Source organism: Macrosteles quadrilineatus, unplaced genomic scaffold (genome assembly GCF_028750875.1).
Source record: "Macrosteles quadrilineatus isolate MER2022 unplaced genomic scaffold, UCM_ALF_1.0 Scaffold_7__1_contigs__length_78375512, whole genome shotgun sequence".
Taxonomy (NCBI): Eukaryota; Metazoa; Arthropoda; class Insecta; order Hemiptera; family Cicadellidae; genus Macrosteles; species Macrosteles quadrilineatus.
In genome coordinates this window covers 77,468,270-77,485,201 of record NW_026542600.1, presented here as the reverse complement: position 1 = coordinate 77,485,201, position 16,932 = coordinate 77,468,270, and the positions used below count along the sequence as shown (strand labels likewise).

At 32.7% G+C, this 16,932-nt stretch overlaps 1 protein-coding gene across 1 annotated transcript in view; it reads right to left on the bottom strand.

Moving 5' to 3' along the window:
- LOC128998051 (protein ERGIC-53-like) overlaps positions 1–16,682 on the bottom strand; it is a 40,817-nt gene extending 24,135 nt beyond the window's left edge. The window contains exons 1-4 of the mRNA XM_054424011.1: positions 16,366–16,682; positions 4,279–4,335; positions 3,396–3,493; positions 1,201–1,373 (exon numbers count right to left, since the gene is read on the bottom strand). Coding sequence (XP_054279986.1) covers positions 1,201–1,373; positions 3,396–3,493; positions 4,279–4,335; positions 16,366–16,531 — 494 coding nt within the window. The 5' untranslated portion in view covers positions 16,532–16,682. The remainder of the gene's footprint in view (positions 1–1,200; positions 1,374–3,395; positions 3,494–4,278; positions 4,336–16,365) is intronic.
- Between the last annotated feature and the right edge of the window lie 250 nt (positions 16,683–16,932).

Below are 16,932 nucleotides of genomic sequence, written 5' to 3'. Positions count from 1 at the left end.
ACCTCAAAATGGTAAACTAGTAAGGAGGAGTATGCAAAGCAGGATATGACATATATATGACTTTTAGGTGAAAAATATTGATTTTCCATAATACATTAGAAGAACGTGTATTGTTGGAAATATCAGTGAATAGCTTGCCCGTTTCATATGTTTTATGTGAAGCATTATATTGTTAAGCATGGCACCTATTTTACAACTAAAGATATGTTTAGAGTGAAGAATTAAAAACCTTGAAAAGATTTATACTGAACATTTTAATTTGCTCACACCGGTAGAATAAGAGGGTGGAATGAGACCTACAAACTATAAGACTAAGTTCAGCTAAGTTCACTTAAAAAGTTTTAAACAAGCTTAAAGAGTTGTTTTTAAATTGTTTTGTATAGATTAGAAAGTTATGTTAAGACTTCGCATTTTAAAAGACGACAGGAATCAAGTTAGATTTCCTTGTCCATATTATGAGCAATTTATGCCAGTAAATAGGCTAGTAGTTCATTTTTGACTGTTTTAGATATTATGTTACTATTGCTAAGTTCACAACCCGTTTAATGCATCTAATTTTATCTTTAAATGTTATGATAGGCCTACAATTTAATATTTTGAAGTTACCCTGGCCAAACTGTTGAAATTTAAAACCGTGTAATGTATTCGCCTATAGTGTAAAATAGTATATTGTTAGTAATAAATATTGTCAAAAGATCTGAAACTTTCAACAAAAATGTTTTAAATCATTTATATTTTGTCAGAGTGTCTTTCTATATCATGACGTATGTTATAGTTTTGTGAGATGATGGTCCATACACCTGTATTGTTAATGTGTAATGTCACCCAGCTATTAGATTGCATCACTAATTAAATAGCCCAATAACTGGGTATAGAATCAACATAGGGTATAGGAACTGGCTATAGCATCCATCCCTCATGGGATCCTTAGGATACTGTTTGAGCACTGTTAACTCGGCTACTCAGCCACCCCTAGAAATATGAAAAAGCAACAGTAGCCAAACATTTTCCGCTAGCCACCAGTCTTGATAGTGGTATGGCAAACTTATAACCAACTCTGGGAAATCCATGTTTTGATGAAACCAGATTGACCATTCACAATCAATCTACAAAGACCATGGTGGGTTGTGTTCTGTTCTAATGCTACAGTTTTTTTTTTTTTTTTTTTTTTTTTTTTAATAAACTGCATTTATTTCTTACTTAGCATGGTCAAACTGTCGGGTTCCATCGTTGATGACGGCCATGATGTATGGGTTATTGTGTTTGTTATCATTATCAAAAGAGTCAAAGAAAACTCCGAGACCAACCCATTTGTCCGAGCTTCCGAACACCTCTCCATCATAATCTCCTTTGTTCTGAGTGAACCAGAATGCCTGAAAGAAAAATCGAAAATTAAAAACTACTGGGAAACAAACCCAAGTTAACTTAGGAATTGCCACAAATGTGTTACCGGTAATAGAGGTAGGACTTTGCTCATAACTCCCATACTTGTTTTAATACAGTTCAGACCACCTGAACCACCTGTTTGGGTCTCCAGCTTGGGTAAGTACACATTTGACTGCTTTACATTTCGCTTAAAGGATCGCTTTGTAAAATATGGTAAGCCAATTTAATGATAGCCCAAATACTCCATTCCTTATGTAGCGATCCGCTACAAGACACAAGTCCAACGCGTAAGGTCACGTTACGCAACTAGACTAGGTGAGCACGCAGCCAAAAGATTCACCCGCGCAAAGAGACAACGAAGTAGTGGAATGTAGTGTGTGTGTGTGTGTGTGAAAGAGGACATCTTCATATTGGATGAGTACCAATAGAATGAGTAGATATTATAGTAGGGGTTGGGGAAGGGTGTAGGCTCGACAATAGACAATAGGTTTACCAAATGGTCGTGGTCTGGTGATCAATATTCCAAATTTATGCATTTAATATTTGATTCACGTTAGCTATATCAAGTTACTATTACGAATCAGAATAAGTCCATTTACACAATTATTTCTCTGTTCACTATATTAATTAGATATATTAAACATCACAAAAGCTGGCTGTGATAGGCAGCTAAGGTGTTATTGTGCAATTTGACAAAGTAGTTATCTTCTATCCAATAGAGTTTGAACTAGGACAGGAAATGTTTGTGATTTAGTGATGGTTAGTGGAAGATATATTGGAACCAGGTATCTTTATTAACACTCATACTACTGCATTTCACAATACTAAGTAACATTTGGTCGCTTAAGATGTGATAGCTCTTATCTACTTTGCTGATTTATAACCACTATCTTTTTAAATGTCCTATTATTATGCCTTAAAAATTTTAGGCTATATCTTTTAACCCGATATAACCATATTAATTCAAAATAAGAGCCCAAAAAGAAAAACCTGTGTCCTCATCCTCATACTAGTGTTTAAAAAGAAGCAAAAGAGGGGTTGAGTGTAATCCTTATTAAAATCACTAATTCCATCAACTTCCAAATATACTGTAAACCTTTCATTAAGGTGGGCTCTTTCACCAGCTAAGCTAAATACTAGTAAGACATAGATTGCACATGTGCAGGATTTGAATCTGCCCATGTAGAAAGACCTCAGCCCTACACTCGTCACTGCAACGCCTTAGTCAACTGAGCTACCATCAGCAGACAGGACTGAGTGAAACTGAAGCCTTTAAACGACACTAGAACTTACAGTTGCTACTGAATTAGCAGTACAGTTATTGTGCATAATGCAAAATATGTAGATAACTATATGTGCATAACTTTTTAAGAGACAATTTGACAAACACTTTTATTTTGAGTCTTATTCTGGTATACTTCCAACTAATTTTGAAATCCTTACTTACAAATTAAAACTAAGATATAGGTTTTATAAATATATTTTTTGCTCCCAGTAGTGCATCAAAAAGTCAAAAAGTAAAGTCAGATAATAGAACAGAAATCATTTGAAATTAAAACAGGACCTATTGTGAAATCAGAGTATGTTAAGAATTAATGAGCTATGATACATAGTAGCAAGGTTGTTTGCTAAGGTTGGCAACTTCTGTTAACTTCAATCTTTCCTACCTGCGTTATTTGTCTGCCAAAATAAACAATCGTCTTTTAAACTACAATTGTATGATTGTTTTTTAACACTTTTTAATTATTACCATTACATGTGTCAAATGTGTTATGAAGCTAATTGTGAAATAAAAAACTTCACTAATTGTAGTTATAAATTTTTGGGATTAAAAGTTCTATCCCTATCTTGTCTCAACCAACTCCATTCTGCATATTCCTACACTTTCCAATTTTGTTTGACTAATTGAATCTTTAACTATGCATACCATTAAACATGACATAACTCAAAGTATCTAAACAGCCTAAGGTTCAACTATAGAAAAATTTTTGAGAACTCGGAAAACTTACCAATCCATCAGCTCCAATCCGACCTCTGCCAGTGATTCGGAACAGAATGTCAACTTCCCACCATTGAAAGTTGGTTTTTAGCTTTGACCATATTGCACCTAAACAAATAAATATGTTGATTATGATTAGTTAGAGACCACAAAGAGTTTTAAAAAGGAAAACTTTGCACTGTTATATTTTTGGGCCAGCACTATATTCCAGCTGACATACAAATAAACTTAATAGCCTACCTATATGAGAAATGTCTAGATATTTAGATTTGTTATGACAAAAGTAATGTGAATGTTGCTTATTGACACAAATGTGAAATGTGTCATAGTTACTATGGATATGACAATACTGAGCAGATATGAACAATTGTTCTATACAGTTCAGTTATGTTGTTTGTTAATTCATTTAAATAGACAAATACTATTCATTTCGGTATTTTAATCCATTTGAATATAAAAGTTGATCAGTTTGTATTTAAGACAGTGCTTAAAAGTGTAACTTTTTTTGGCAATTTGACAATTTTTTACAAGACATTTCTTATGAAAAATAAAATTTATTGCTTCAAATAGGCTATCAGACAACACCTGTCAAGTTTTAAAATCTATGAGTTGTACCAAAAAGGGGTTTTCCTAAGATAAGATTATGTCAAAAATACAATTATTGTATTTTTATTAATTTGAAACGCTGATAGGCAGGCCTAGGCTATATTCAATTGTAGAACCACTTAAAATTTATTTTGTTCTTTATTTAATAGCATCATGCTTCTAGGAAAAATGCCGGCATTCAGAATATAACTATCCTATCTACCTATATAACTTATAACTTACCTATATATAACCTATATAACTAATCCTATATAACTACCCTACAATTATTTCAAAACAATTCTCACCCTTCTGGCTTCTTAGTGATGGCGCAACTCTCACATTTTGTGCACTGGCAATCGCATCTGTAAATAGTTTAAATTAATCTATATTCTATAAACTTAACAAGAAATAATCTTTCGGTAAATACAATCTCAAAAGGGATGTTTAAAAAATTATGATATTTTCAACATTTGGGTGCTTCATCAAAATGGTGAAAAGATTTCTAGCAAAAATCCAATGAGTCTATAGGATAAGATTGGTTTTTTCCTAGCTAGGCATAAACTCGGAACTAGTTTTTGCTATATGAAAATGTGCATAATAGCAATCCTGCTACTTGGTGATGGGGATAATGCTTGGGAAGATATTATAAATTAGATACGGCCAATTATATTGATTTATCTTCTAATGATACTTTCAATTGTATCAAAACAATAAGACCTAAACACAGGATTGTTTCCTTCAAGTTTAATTTTTCAACCTTTTAGGACAATGTTTCACACTCTTAAATTTAACTTTTACACTCATTAGGAAGAATCTACAGAAAGATAGTATTTATTTGAGCAATCCAAACCAATCAGAAGATTGTATACAGATTTATCTTCTGTGACTATGATAAAATAGTTTCAAAGAATATCTGTATAATGTTTAATTTACTGTTATATGCCTATGGCTTAATTTTATCGTCAAAAAAAAACTTTGTATATTATAGTTATCATACTGCAATTTGAGAAAATAATTTTAATTTGAGATATCATTTGCACAGCCAAAATTAGTTTAACACACAAATGAGCATTCTAGCAGAAATGTTTACAGACTTTTTTTTTACAGCTGAAATATTACAATTTTTAGTTGTAAAATGGGGCAAACCTGACTAGCTTCTGCCTTATTCTACCCCATTTTACAACTAAAAATCGTGAAATTTCAGGTATTTCTTATTCGATCTTTTTGAACTTGGTATTGTTTGATAGGGAATTAAAAATGCTAAATAAAAGTGTACTTGACATTTTTCCATAACATTAGCCGTTTATGAGTAATTTAAGTTTAAAAAATTAAAATGGCCACCATTTTGAAATTTTAAGTTGAATCAAGATGAATCTTTTTTCTAACATTGGTATTTTTTACCTTAACCTACATACCAAGTTTTATAAAGATCGGTTGAAACAATTCAAAAATAAAAATGTTTATATAAAATATACAAAATGGCGGATATCTGGTTAACGAAGCGATTTTGGAAAAAATGTTATTCTTGATTTTCTCTTCATTTTGACTCATAGAACCATTTCCCGGAGTTTGGCTGTTTACTTACGGGACCCCCTGTATATAATTTTTTTTTAATACCACGTTTTTTAACGCACTAAAAAGTAGAAAATAATTTATAAATAGGCTATGTGTAGAGAAAAAAATACTTGTAAGATTGAAAACAAAAATGTGGGGCGCATGCAATTGATAATCTGTAATCAGATCTTTATCTTTACTTTGAAATTTTGATTATTTTTTAAATCTCTCGGGAGCAGAAACTGTACCTCTTAACCTCTGCTCTTTGAACAAACTTTCAAATCATAGTATTTACAGCTGACTTCAGTTGATATATTATTTACATTCTTCCAAAATGTAAACATTGAAACTTCGGAAGCCCATGGTGCTTATAGCTCAAGGGAAATATGAAAATAAAATGATAAAATAAAACCGGACAAGAAAGTGAGCTAATAAAAACTAGCTATGAAAATAAAATGATATAATATTGCATTGTCATTCATTTATGAGCTATGTGTGAAGTTTCAAGTCTAGCTCATCGAGAAGTTAGTTTAAAACCGATTGCAAAATTAGTACCGGACAAGGCTTTTAAAAAGGTAACTGACTGGCCAAGTTATGACATAACGCTCGAAATAGACAACATAAAGAAAATACAAAAGCAACTAAATCTCATTTAACATGGTTTGACATGGGGCTAATTCTATACCTATATTAATTCTTGAACAATCATTGAAAGAGCCGATTTGTTTACTATGGAAACATAGGGAAGTCATTGAACACCCTCAAGTAGAAAAAAATAGAGATAATGTTTTTTTTTTTAAGAATTTACTATTAATTGTTATTAGCCTATATAATGAAGAAAATCTACAATATGAAGATTCCTACAAACGATGAACGAGGATGTTAGCCGAAGTGCTACTATTTTTGTAGGAAACGTGGACTTAACTTTGTGATCATTGCAGAGGAAAGCCCTTCAAGACTGAATAAAACTGGTACACCAAGGACATTACATATATGTATCCATAAAAGTCAAGTGATTTATTAGAATATGACTGCATCCAAGAAACCTTTACTAAAACCTTCATTGAAGGTTTCAACTATTATTCACAATTAAGGGAAACAAAAGACCATCGGAACAACACATCAGGCCTTTCAACTCTGCATTTTTTTCAGGTCAATATAATTTACGTTATATATAACAGTAACTAACCAAATTGATGCCAGTTGAAGCAAATAAAATTGTGACAGAGAGGTTACGCAGGAAATCAGGTAGCTCTTATGTAATGTAAAAAAAATGTTTTCACTATTAAAAAATTACTGAAATTTGTAAATGTACTGGCGACAATGGGTGGTACCATGCACGGTACATTATCATTGACGAAGATCAACATGGACAACCTAATGCGGCTATAAGTGTGAAACATTTGTAGAAAATATGAAAAAACCATATCAGATTTTGAAAAATGATAAAATATTTACAAGAAATGTTGATTATATGGAACGGTTAATACAGTACTGTATAAACCCATTTTTTCAATTTTGTTCCAGGTCCAGGCCACAGTATTGATAGCCGGGCAAATGCAGTTCCACCGGTAATAATTTTTACTGCCATGTTATCCGATTTCTTGGTTATCCTTGGTAGTCTTGGTCACGTTTAGCTTGGATAATCGGAGTTCTACTGTACTGTGCCGCTAAAAAAAAATCACAATTGCCGATCCGGACTAGCGGGAGTCCAGACAAGGCCGATACAGATGAGCGAGAGTCTACAATTGAGAAAAGATTACCTACACTGAAGATTACTCGATATAGGGGGAAATAGTTCCGATCAAATACTGATTATATTACTTAGCCCTCTCACACCAAAACATAATCCTCGAAGTATAGAGGCATTCCAAGTATAATAATTACATCTGGGGGTTTAATTGGTATACAGTAGAACAAATCTGTGCGAGAAGCACTTAAACTAAGCATGTCTGTTTACGATATCGTCCGATTAAACCCAATTAACCACAACCGAGCAAGGCTCGATCTTCCGGTACTAAGTAATGATTGCAGAAACTTCACATTGCATCTCAATAGTGATTGCAAACTTTAAAATCCCGATGTTATTGAAGTTATACTTTTTATTGTAAAAATAACCATAACAAAATTATGGAAGGACTAATTTGAGTCAAATGTTTGTGTATTACCATTTATTAGGTTTAATCATATTTTTTTTACGTTATCGATCATATTATTCACTGAATGGTAAAAGCCCGAATATAATGCTTTGACTTAGCCATTTATCAAGAATTACGATATGGGTCAAGTGACAAATATTGTGTCTTTATAGTTATCCAATTCAAGGACACAGTGAGCCTTTCTGGGGAATTACACCCGTCCCATGTCCTAATGGGCAGAGAAACAGGTTGGCAACACTGACGAATATCTCCTCGGCGGTGATAGTTCCATCAACGCTCGCCAGAGCGTCCTTCGTACAGGGGTGTTTTGCAAACAACCCTCACAAATTACTCAATTTATGAGTTAACTATTGGTTTTTGTCAAGTTCTACCAAGGGGGAAATTATCTGCAATGTCTAATAAGGGTTTTAAAACGGAAAAACTTCTAATTTTGTTTAAATTCTTAAGGTTTATGTAGAAGAAGATAACCAATTTTCATTGCCTTTAACCCTGAATAAAATATGTTTCGTAAAAATTAAATACTTTAAAATATGTTAAAAACCTAGTTTATTTCATTAGAAACATTTTCCCATTCACTGAAAGTCGATAAGTGCTTTAATAAGCTCAGAATTTGAGTAATACGGAGGTGGTCAGGTGGTGATCAGTCGTTTGGTAAAGGTGTAGAGCCCTCTTAAAGTAAAAACTTTTGAAAATAATGAAAGTTCAATTCTTTACGGAAAAAAACTGCAACACAATTAGCATAAAAACACATTCACACATTATTTAAGCTCATTTTTATGGTATAGCCTCTGGATCACTAATTTTTACAACAAAAGGTTTAAATTACCTGTATCCGTCAAATGATCCTGGTTTGTAGTTGGTTGACTACAGCTGTTTCATGTTAATATTAACACATCTTCATGTCAAATTGTTGCATTGATTTATTCCATAGAATGGTCGTCATAAGGTTTAAAGTTCAAAACAAGGTAAAAACAATTTAACCTGAAGATGTCTTAATATTAACATGAAACAGCTGTAGTCAACCAACTACAAACCAGGATCATTTGACGGATACAGGTAATTTAAGCCTTTTATTGTATTATTTAAGCAATTATTATAGAAACTGTAACGATTTGATTGTAAATCTATAAATAGACAAAATATATTTTACCTAAATATAAGATGCAGTCCCTTTATCTTAAATTAATATGGATGATTGACAAGGCATGACTTATATGCTTGGTTCTTATCTTGTTGATTAACTATTTTTCTAAAGTAGAAAAGGATTAGTTAAATATTTATGGATTTTAGACTATGACCAGTTTTTCCATTAACTTGAATGATAAAACAGGTCCCAGTCTAAGTAACCCATCTATTACTGATTAAGCTATACTCATTCAAATCAACTATGACTCACATACTAATGTATAAGTATGCCACATACTACATCAATGCCATTCGATAAGGACTCTTCAATTTGACAGTATGCAATTATATACAGCATAGATATACTGCTATGTTTGATAAATAGGATGTTAGGGCAAAAAATGTTATTTCTCACTAACATCAAACCTACCTACCTACTGTATTTTGATTAAACCAAGATTCCATATCTACTATAAAGCATCTTAGATTCTAAAATCCAGTCTAACTGGGGTCAAGTGATTTTGCAGTTTGAAAGTCTCCTTCGTCATGATTGAGGACCTGTGAAATAATAGAAGAACTAGAGAGCTTAAATATTAGAAACATGAAGAACCATTGCCGTTCTGCAGTTAAAATATATAATCGCTTACTAAGTGAGGAGATAAAGGCATGATAAAGCAAAAACACCTTCCAGTTAAAATTGAGAAAAAAAGAGGTTTCTTAAGCTTTTGAAAAATCCAGAGTAGAAGTTTATGTAAGATCAGGGACTTACTTTTTATATCAATTTTTTTCAGTTCAGATAGTTTTAACTGGCTTAGTTCTCAGATAACATGTTTTAACGAAAGATTTATTAACTTTACAGCTACTTTACTGGGACAGCTGAGAGTAGGAACATAATGCAATAAATTTCCAAAGATTAATCATTTCCATTTCATATTATTAATACAGTAGGTTAATAATTATAATAAAGTATTATTAATAAAGTATGGGAAATTATTTAATAAATCAAAAGCCCTGCACAATCTGGACAGATTCTTAGGTTGATTTGTACTCAAAATATAGAAGCTCCTATGTCAAGTCATCAAGGTCAGTTTACTTAGAGTAGGCCTACTAGATGTGACAAAAAAAAAGTCCTGAACTATGTTTTTAAGAGTGAACATTTACCAATGGAGAGGCCTTCAGGAGGATTAGGCTATTGTAAAATAAGCTGTAGAATACACAGGAAACCACGGTCGCAGAAAGCGTCTACAAAGAATGTGCAATTGGAAATTCACGATTTTTGCTACAAATAGGTGGGTGATAATTTCACTACAGGATACGTTTGCAGTAGGCCTACAGGAGACGTTTATAATTTCACCATAATCTCAGGAAATAATGGACAATATTTTATGACCATTTATGAGTAATGTTATAAACATTTGTCTTTTTTTAATCATCTCTTTTTAAATAAACCCAATTTCAACCTGGGACCCAAGGGCCAAGATGTTTGATGTGACCCCAGCAGAAGTAAAAAAAACCTATATTTTTGGTTGAGTGACCGAAAATAAAATTAAAGCAGCTCTGCAGCTACTAAGTAAAAACTCGCTCCTATTATTCCAATATATTGACTATCAAAGTTACATGTAACAAAAAAATCATTTCATAGCTTATAACATATATTCAAAGAATATTCAAAATAAATTGAGAACAAATTTTTAAACAAGCCTGAAATGCTCAAATATTTCCCCAGAAATAATGTTAAACTTAATTCACGTATAAAGATTTTGAGATATAATTCAAGTCCATTGCAGAAAGTCCCAAAACCAACACGTTGTTGTGGCTTTAGGGGCCGAAATACAAAGTTAATGTGTGGACAGTTCAGCACTTTAATAGGAAATCAACACATTTTAAATAAGCCTACGTAGAAGTTTAGGCCTGAAAGGTCCCTACTCAACTACTCATCATTTAAACTGTTGATGTTGCTTGCTGAAATTTTGGCAATGCAGTTTTGACACATAGAAGTACCAGTCCACCAAGACTTCAATTGATTTACAGCACTTAGCCTAGCAGAGACCACTCAATGTAAGATATATGGCTATCATTATCAGAAAAATACAAGATGGTTCAAAAATATAAATAAGGGGTTATTTTACTTTGATTTTGTCTGATGACTCCTAAAAATATTACAAGGTTGGATGACGAATCGTTTCCCCGTCTTAAGATACTTGTCAAGAACTCTCTCATAGCTTATTGAGGTCGTCAAAACATTTAACAGGCACATATGGACATTGAGACAAAAAAAAAAACAATGTCCGAAAAATGCTTAAACTGTTCCAAACAGTGCTGTACCTGTGGCAGTTATCAAATATTTAATTTAATCCTGTTGAGTTTGTGTATCGGGTTGATATAAGTCAATTTAAGGAGGGGGTTATATTGCACATTTTATGACTTGCTTTGTGGTAGGCTATCAACTTTTTTTTACTCTCTTTAACTTTAATTAGGCTATGTTGTAAAAAAATACTCCCGCCGCAGAAAACTAACTGAATTTCCATTTGCCTGATTGGATATTCAATCAAATATGTCCTTAAAAATGGCATAGCCTATTTATAACCATATTTAAATAGACTATCTTTAGTTTAACAAGTTACTTAGGTTTGCTGCGGCAGCAAAGATGATAAAGTGTTATAGCAAATTTCCCTACAAGTGAAGTAGATATTACCGTAGGCGTCAAGGCCCGGGACCAGTTTTCTTTTTCATTTTGATGTGCCTAGAGGCCAAAAACGCCAACCGTTCAAAATGTTATATATGTATACCCTATGGATTTATATATGTGTCCGTAAACGCGATAACTTGAGAGCTTTTGTCCCATTTTGATAACATTTGGTTTAGGTAAAGGTGTAATGCGGGATAAACTTGAATGAGTTCTCAAACCAGCATGATTGGACCATGGTAAAAGGGTTTTACAGAGGACTTTATGGGGTAAAATTGGGTTTTCTCATTTTTGACCCTCAAAACACAAAATTTCCCAATTTCTCTCAGGACCTTTATAAAGAGCTTCAAAAACAAATAATTTAGTATATTAAAGACTAAAGAGTTTTTGTACGGTTATTGGTTACGGATAAAATAAAAAAAAAACTTAATATAAAATTCCCACCTCATTCTTCTGGAGAATATTGTAACATGTAGTTTGCTTGTTTATGGATAGTTTTTGATCAAAACTAGCAAATTTATTTATTTTATTCTAAATTATTATTATTTTACTAAAAAACAGTTTTTAGCCTCCCTGCAGCAGCAAACCTAGGTTAAACTAATGTTATTTAAATAGATTTAATTTAAAATCAATTCAGGCAAATGGAAATTCGCTTAGTCTGCAGGTTTGCTGTGGCGGGGGTATTTTAGTGAAATATCAATAAGCCTAGTTAGTTTAGTTTACAGGCCGGTTTAAGTTTACATATTGTCTAGGCTACAACAATAACGTGGGAACTTTAAATTTACCGGTACAGTTGTTTTTTTCTACTTAAACCTGTTAAGCGTAAACGCTTCAACAAACTAAATTAGCCTATTTTTTTAAAGCTCTACAAAATGGTTTGGAAAGAAATTACAACATTTTATGTTATTATAGGGTCAAATAACTTAATCCTATAGGCCTATTAACTTATGTGTTAAAATAAAGACAGTGTTAAAATAATTTAAATGAAAGAAATACATAAGTTAAAGGTATTTACAGGGCCGCCCCGAGGGTAATATACGCCCGGGGCGAGATTTAAATTTTCGCCCCCTCCCCAAAAAAAGTATTTGGGGGTCAATAAACCCAACGTACGATATATCAATATCGAACGTTTTGCAAGTATTTTTTATAAACCCTCTACATACAGTATTGAGTTTGTTTAAATATATGAAAGGGTCCATAGATGGTCAATGTAGCCTAAACCATGTTAACTTAACTTAGTAATGTTACGCTGTTAGCATATCATCAAAACCACGTCTATATTCACAGTTCAAATTCGCACAACACTGAGCTAATCGTAACGTAACAACTACACTGAACTAAATTACTAAAAACATTGAATTTATGACGACTCACAACGGACATCAAAAACGACTATGAGTTGACGAAAGAGTTTGAGCTTTGAAGATAGAAACAAGCAAGTGTAGGTGAGGCGTGTGGGCGAATGCGCAGTGTGTGTCCCGGACTCGCAGTATTGCCAACAAGTCACTTGCCAGATGTAAAATTAGTAATATAGTAACTTACGAGTAGTATATTAAATAACGGTATTTATTTAATGAATAAAACGAAGCTATAGATTGCCCTTCTTTACAATAACTTAGTCATTGTAGGCCTAATTGATAAGGTAAATGTATACAAGTTTTCCGTAAAATATTCATATGCGGTTTGCCGATAACATTGTTAAATTTTTTACCTTCCAAAGCTGCGGGCCCTGGGTATTTATATAGTAAGTACTAAACATCACCGTTACTGCAAATAACAATTACAAACTGTAAGCACAATAAAAAATTCAAATGTGTTCCATGGATAAATGTTCTCGCCAGACCACACAACTTTTAATGGGCCTAAAATGAGTTCATAGGCCCTAGGCCTATATAACTGTACTACAAAAAATTTAAAGTTATTTAAATTTATTCAAGTTATATAACCTAATCAAATTTAAAAAAAACAAAAATGAAAATAAGCTATAGGCCTAGCTTAAGTTTGTTGTATGAGTTAAATAGCCTAGTTTTTAATAAGAATAAGAAATTTATTGACCATTAAGTAAATACATTGTTTACAATAGATCTCGTCAAATTAGTCTAAACAAGTGTCAGGCTTTAAAGCTAATACTATTTTCTATTTAAAGCTATGTAGGATGACAGCATATTCAAATAACTATTTCAGAATTTAAAAACTCATCAATCTGGTACATTGGGTTTTCTAGGAGCCATTTATACAGAATTTCAAAGAATACCTTATCACTAGTAATATCTACAACGTAGTTTGGCAGTTTATTGTAAAGCTTTAAACCTAGAGTGTGATGATACTTTTGTGTTCTTGTCAATCTACATCTAGATATGTCAATTTTGTTCCTAAACCTAGTAAAGTGATCATGAACATCAGTCCTAGACATATAACTTATTTATCAATATCTTTTCTCACTAGCCTTATAACTTCATAAATGTAAAGATTAATCACAGTCAAAATACCTGTTTGCACAAACAAAGGCCTACAATGTGCCGGGAAAGATGAACCAGTTATAAGTCTAACTGCTTTTTTCTGTAATATCAAGACATCATCGATACCAATGCCATTACCCCAGACAATATTATAAAAACCATATACCAAACCATACCTCAATATACTTTCAAAGAATGCATAATAAGCCATCTTTAAATAAACGTCAGGTAACATTTTTCTTAACTTACACAATAAACATATCACTCTTGATAATTTTTTACAAACTAATTCAATATGATTCTTCCATGACAATTTACTATCAATAGAAATTCCCAACAGTGTTACACTACTTTCCAGGTTTTGATTTGATCTGTTATTAGTCATAGACACAAGCATGTTTTTAGTTTTCTCTTCATTCATAAAAAGCCCATTGACAGTAAACCAATACACAGCTCTTTCAAAACTATCTTTGACCATATTACTTAGTACATCAGGGTTATTATGATAAGAGACCAATGATGTATCATCTGCATATACAGTAGAAAAACAGTCCAGATTAAAGCTAACATCATTTATCAATATCAAAAATAAAATGGGCCCCAATATTGACCCCTGCGGTACACCATGCTTGACCTCTGAAACTTAAGAAACATTTCCCCTAATATCTACCAACTGAGATCTGCCTGTTAAATATGACTTGAAAAAATTTAGATCACAATCTCTAACACCATCGAATTCAAGTTTCTTAAAAAGAACATCATGTGAGACACAGTCAAATGCCTTTAAGTACTCAAATCACATAATGTGATTTGAGCAAGGCACCTACTTTCCAAAGCTAAATACAATTCAGCGACAAGCCTATCAACCGTCTACACTTTCATCTTGACGCAGTTGGCCTCGGCCTAATCAGACGGATCAATGCTGTAGCAGTTGGCCTCGGCCTAATCAGACGGATCAATGCTGTAGCAGTTGGCCTAGGCCCAATCAGAGGGATCAATGCTGTAGGCTATTTATTATTTTTTTTTACTTAACTTATGTTTGAATGAGTCTCGCTTTAACTTTTAACCACCACACTGTTTTCCTAAAGATGATTTTTGGTCATGTGAAGGGATTTCAGTATGTGATCCAATAAAAAGGAACAAGAAATAGACTAGGGCCTAGGCGTAGGCCTACAGATATTTTTTAAATGTTAAAATTTAATTGGTAAGCTTGTTTTAGGCTTATTGAGACCCGAGTAAAGGTGTATCTATTAACCCTCCGAGCGTCACTAGTCGAAAAATCGACTCACGACACACTTCGTGTAGTGTCACTTGTCGATTTTTCGACACACGAACATCGTTTACGGCGAAGGCTCTATGACTGACTGAATCGGATTGAACTGGATCGAGTTAGGTATCGTTCTTTTTGTTAGATTCAGAGCTTTCTCCGGAGGTCTGTCTCTAAGCGCTATTCATTTTAGTTCCGAAAATATTGTAGCAGATAGCTGACGTGTGTATTTGTAAACAGCTTGGTTAACCTCGGACCGATGACTGATGTGTTTTATTACTTTTATCATTGTTTTAGTGTTAAAAATCAAAAGTAGTGATATACGTGGTGCATTATAAGAAGATTTAAGTGATTTTGAAGGGCTAGTTGATGATCCTGAAGAAGTAGGTTAGTGATATTGATGTAAATTATCAGCCAGATTCCTAGCTATGGTTAGGCTATGCATTCTTAGCTAAACGCTATGTACTGAAATCTGTTTTTTGCCCATAACTTATTTATTTGCAAATCTACTTCCTTATATTACTATATATTTGTAATCCTCATAAAATTTAGAACAAAGTGGCTATTTTCAAATATTTATAGGCCTATAATTTGTACAACTTCATTGAGCGCAAACTTATTTTTTTTTTTAATTTTCCAAAATATTTTTTTTACCTAAAAATTTTGTTGAAACAAAGGGTACAGTTTCTTAATTGGGCTATGCTAATATCGGTTGAAACTATCGAATTGAAAATATTGATTAATGTTCCTTATGTTTTATGTATAATATTGAAGCCCATGATTTTCCAAACAAAATGGTATATAGAACAGTAGAATTAATATTGTTTTAAGCTTCGCAGATCCGTTTTAATAAAACCTTGCAAATGCGCCAAAAATAGGCGGACATTAAGGCCTAAACTATGGACACTCGGAGGGTTAATATAAACATGACATTTTAATACCAGTTACAAGTCGATGGAAAAGCTGGCAATATGTCAGAAGTTGAGGTCGCACCTAACATAGCACATTTGGTAAGTTAGGCCTAACTACTAAGCATATGTAGGCCCTAGGCCTGAAGAAAATGTGATCAAAGTTACATTCCTAAGAAAATATAACATTTAAATATTTAAGTAATGTGTTTAGGTTGTACATTATATACTTACTTCCTCCATATTCCCAAAACGGCACTTTCCCATCTTTTTGTGCTAAGTAAGGAGGTTTAAAACTAAATTTGTACTCAAATCTAGAGAATGGAGCATTACTTAAAATGCCACTCAACAAACAAAGTAGTAATGCACTAAAACACAACCACCTCACTTCGGCTCCCATTATAACTAATATCAAATTTAATTAGTAGAAAAATAAATAAATTGTAGGTATCTTAGCTATATTATGTTGTGGTTATGTTGAGTTGAGTAAAATAGGGCCACACATGGATTACATTTCAGTTCCAACTTCCAAGCTTTAGTTTCGATGATGTTGACAATGCCAACCAATCAACTTGGTTCGTTCTGATTGGTAAAGTGAATATTTCAAAGAACACTAAAGAAAGTAACCACCTATAGAAAATATCCAACAAGAACGTACAGTATAAAATGTATATAATGTAGATTGCATTAATGGAATGCAAATCTTTTTCTTGCCACTTAACTAAATTCAGCATAACAACACAATACAGTACAACGATGTATTTGAAAGCTGGTGCTTAAAACTTTGTTTCTGGATTTAGA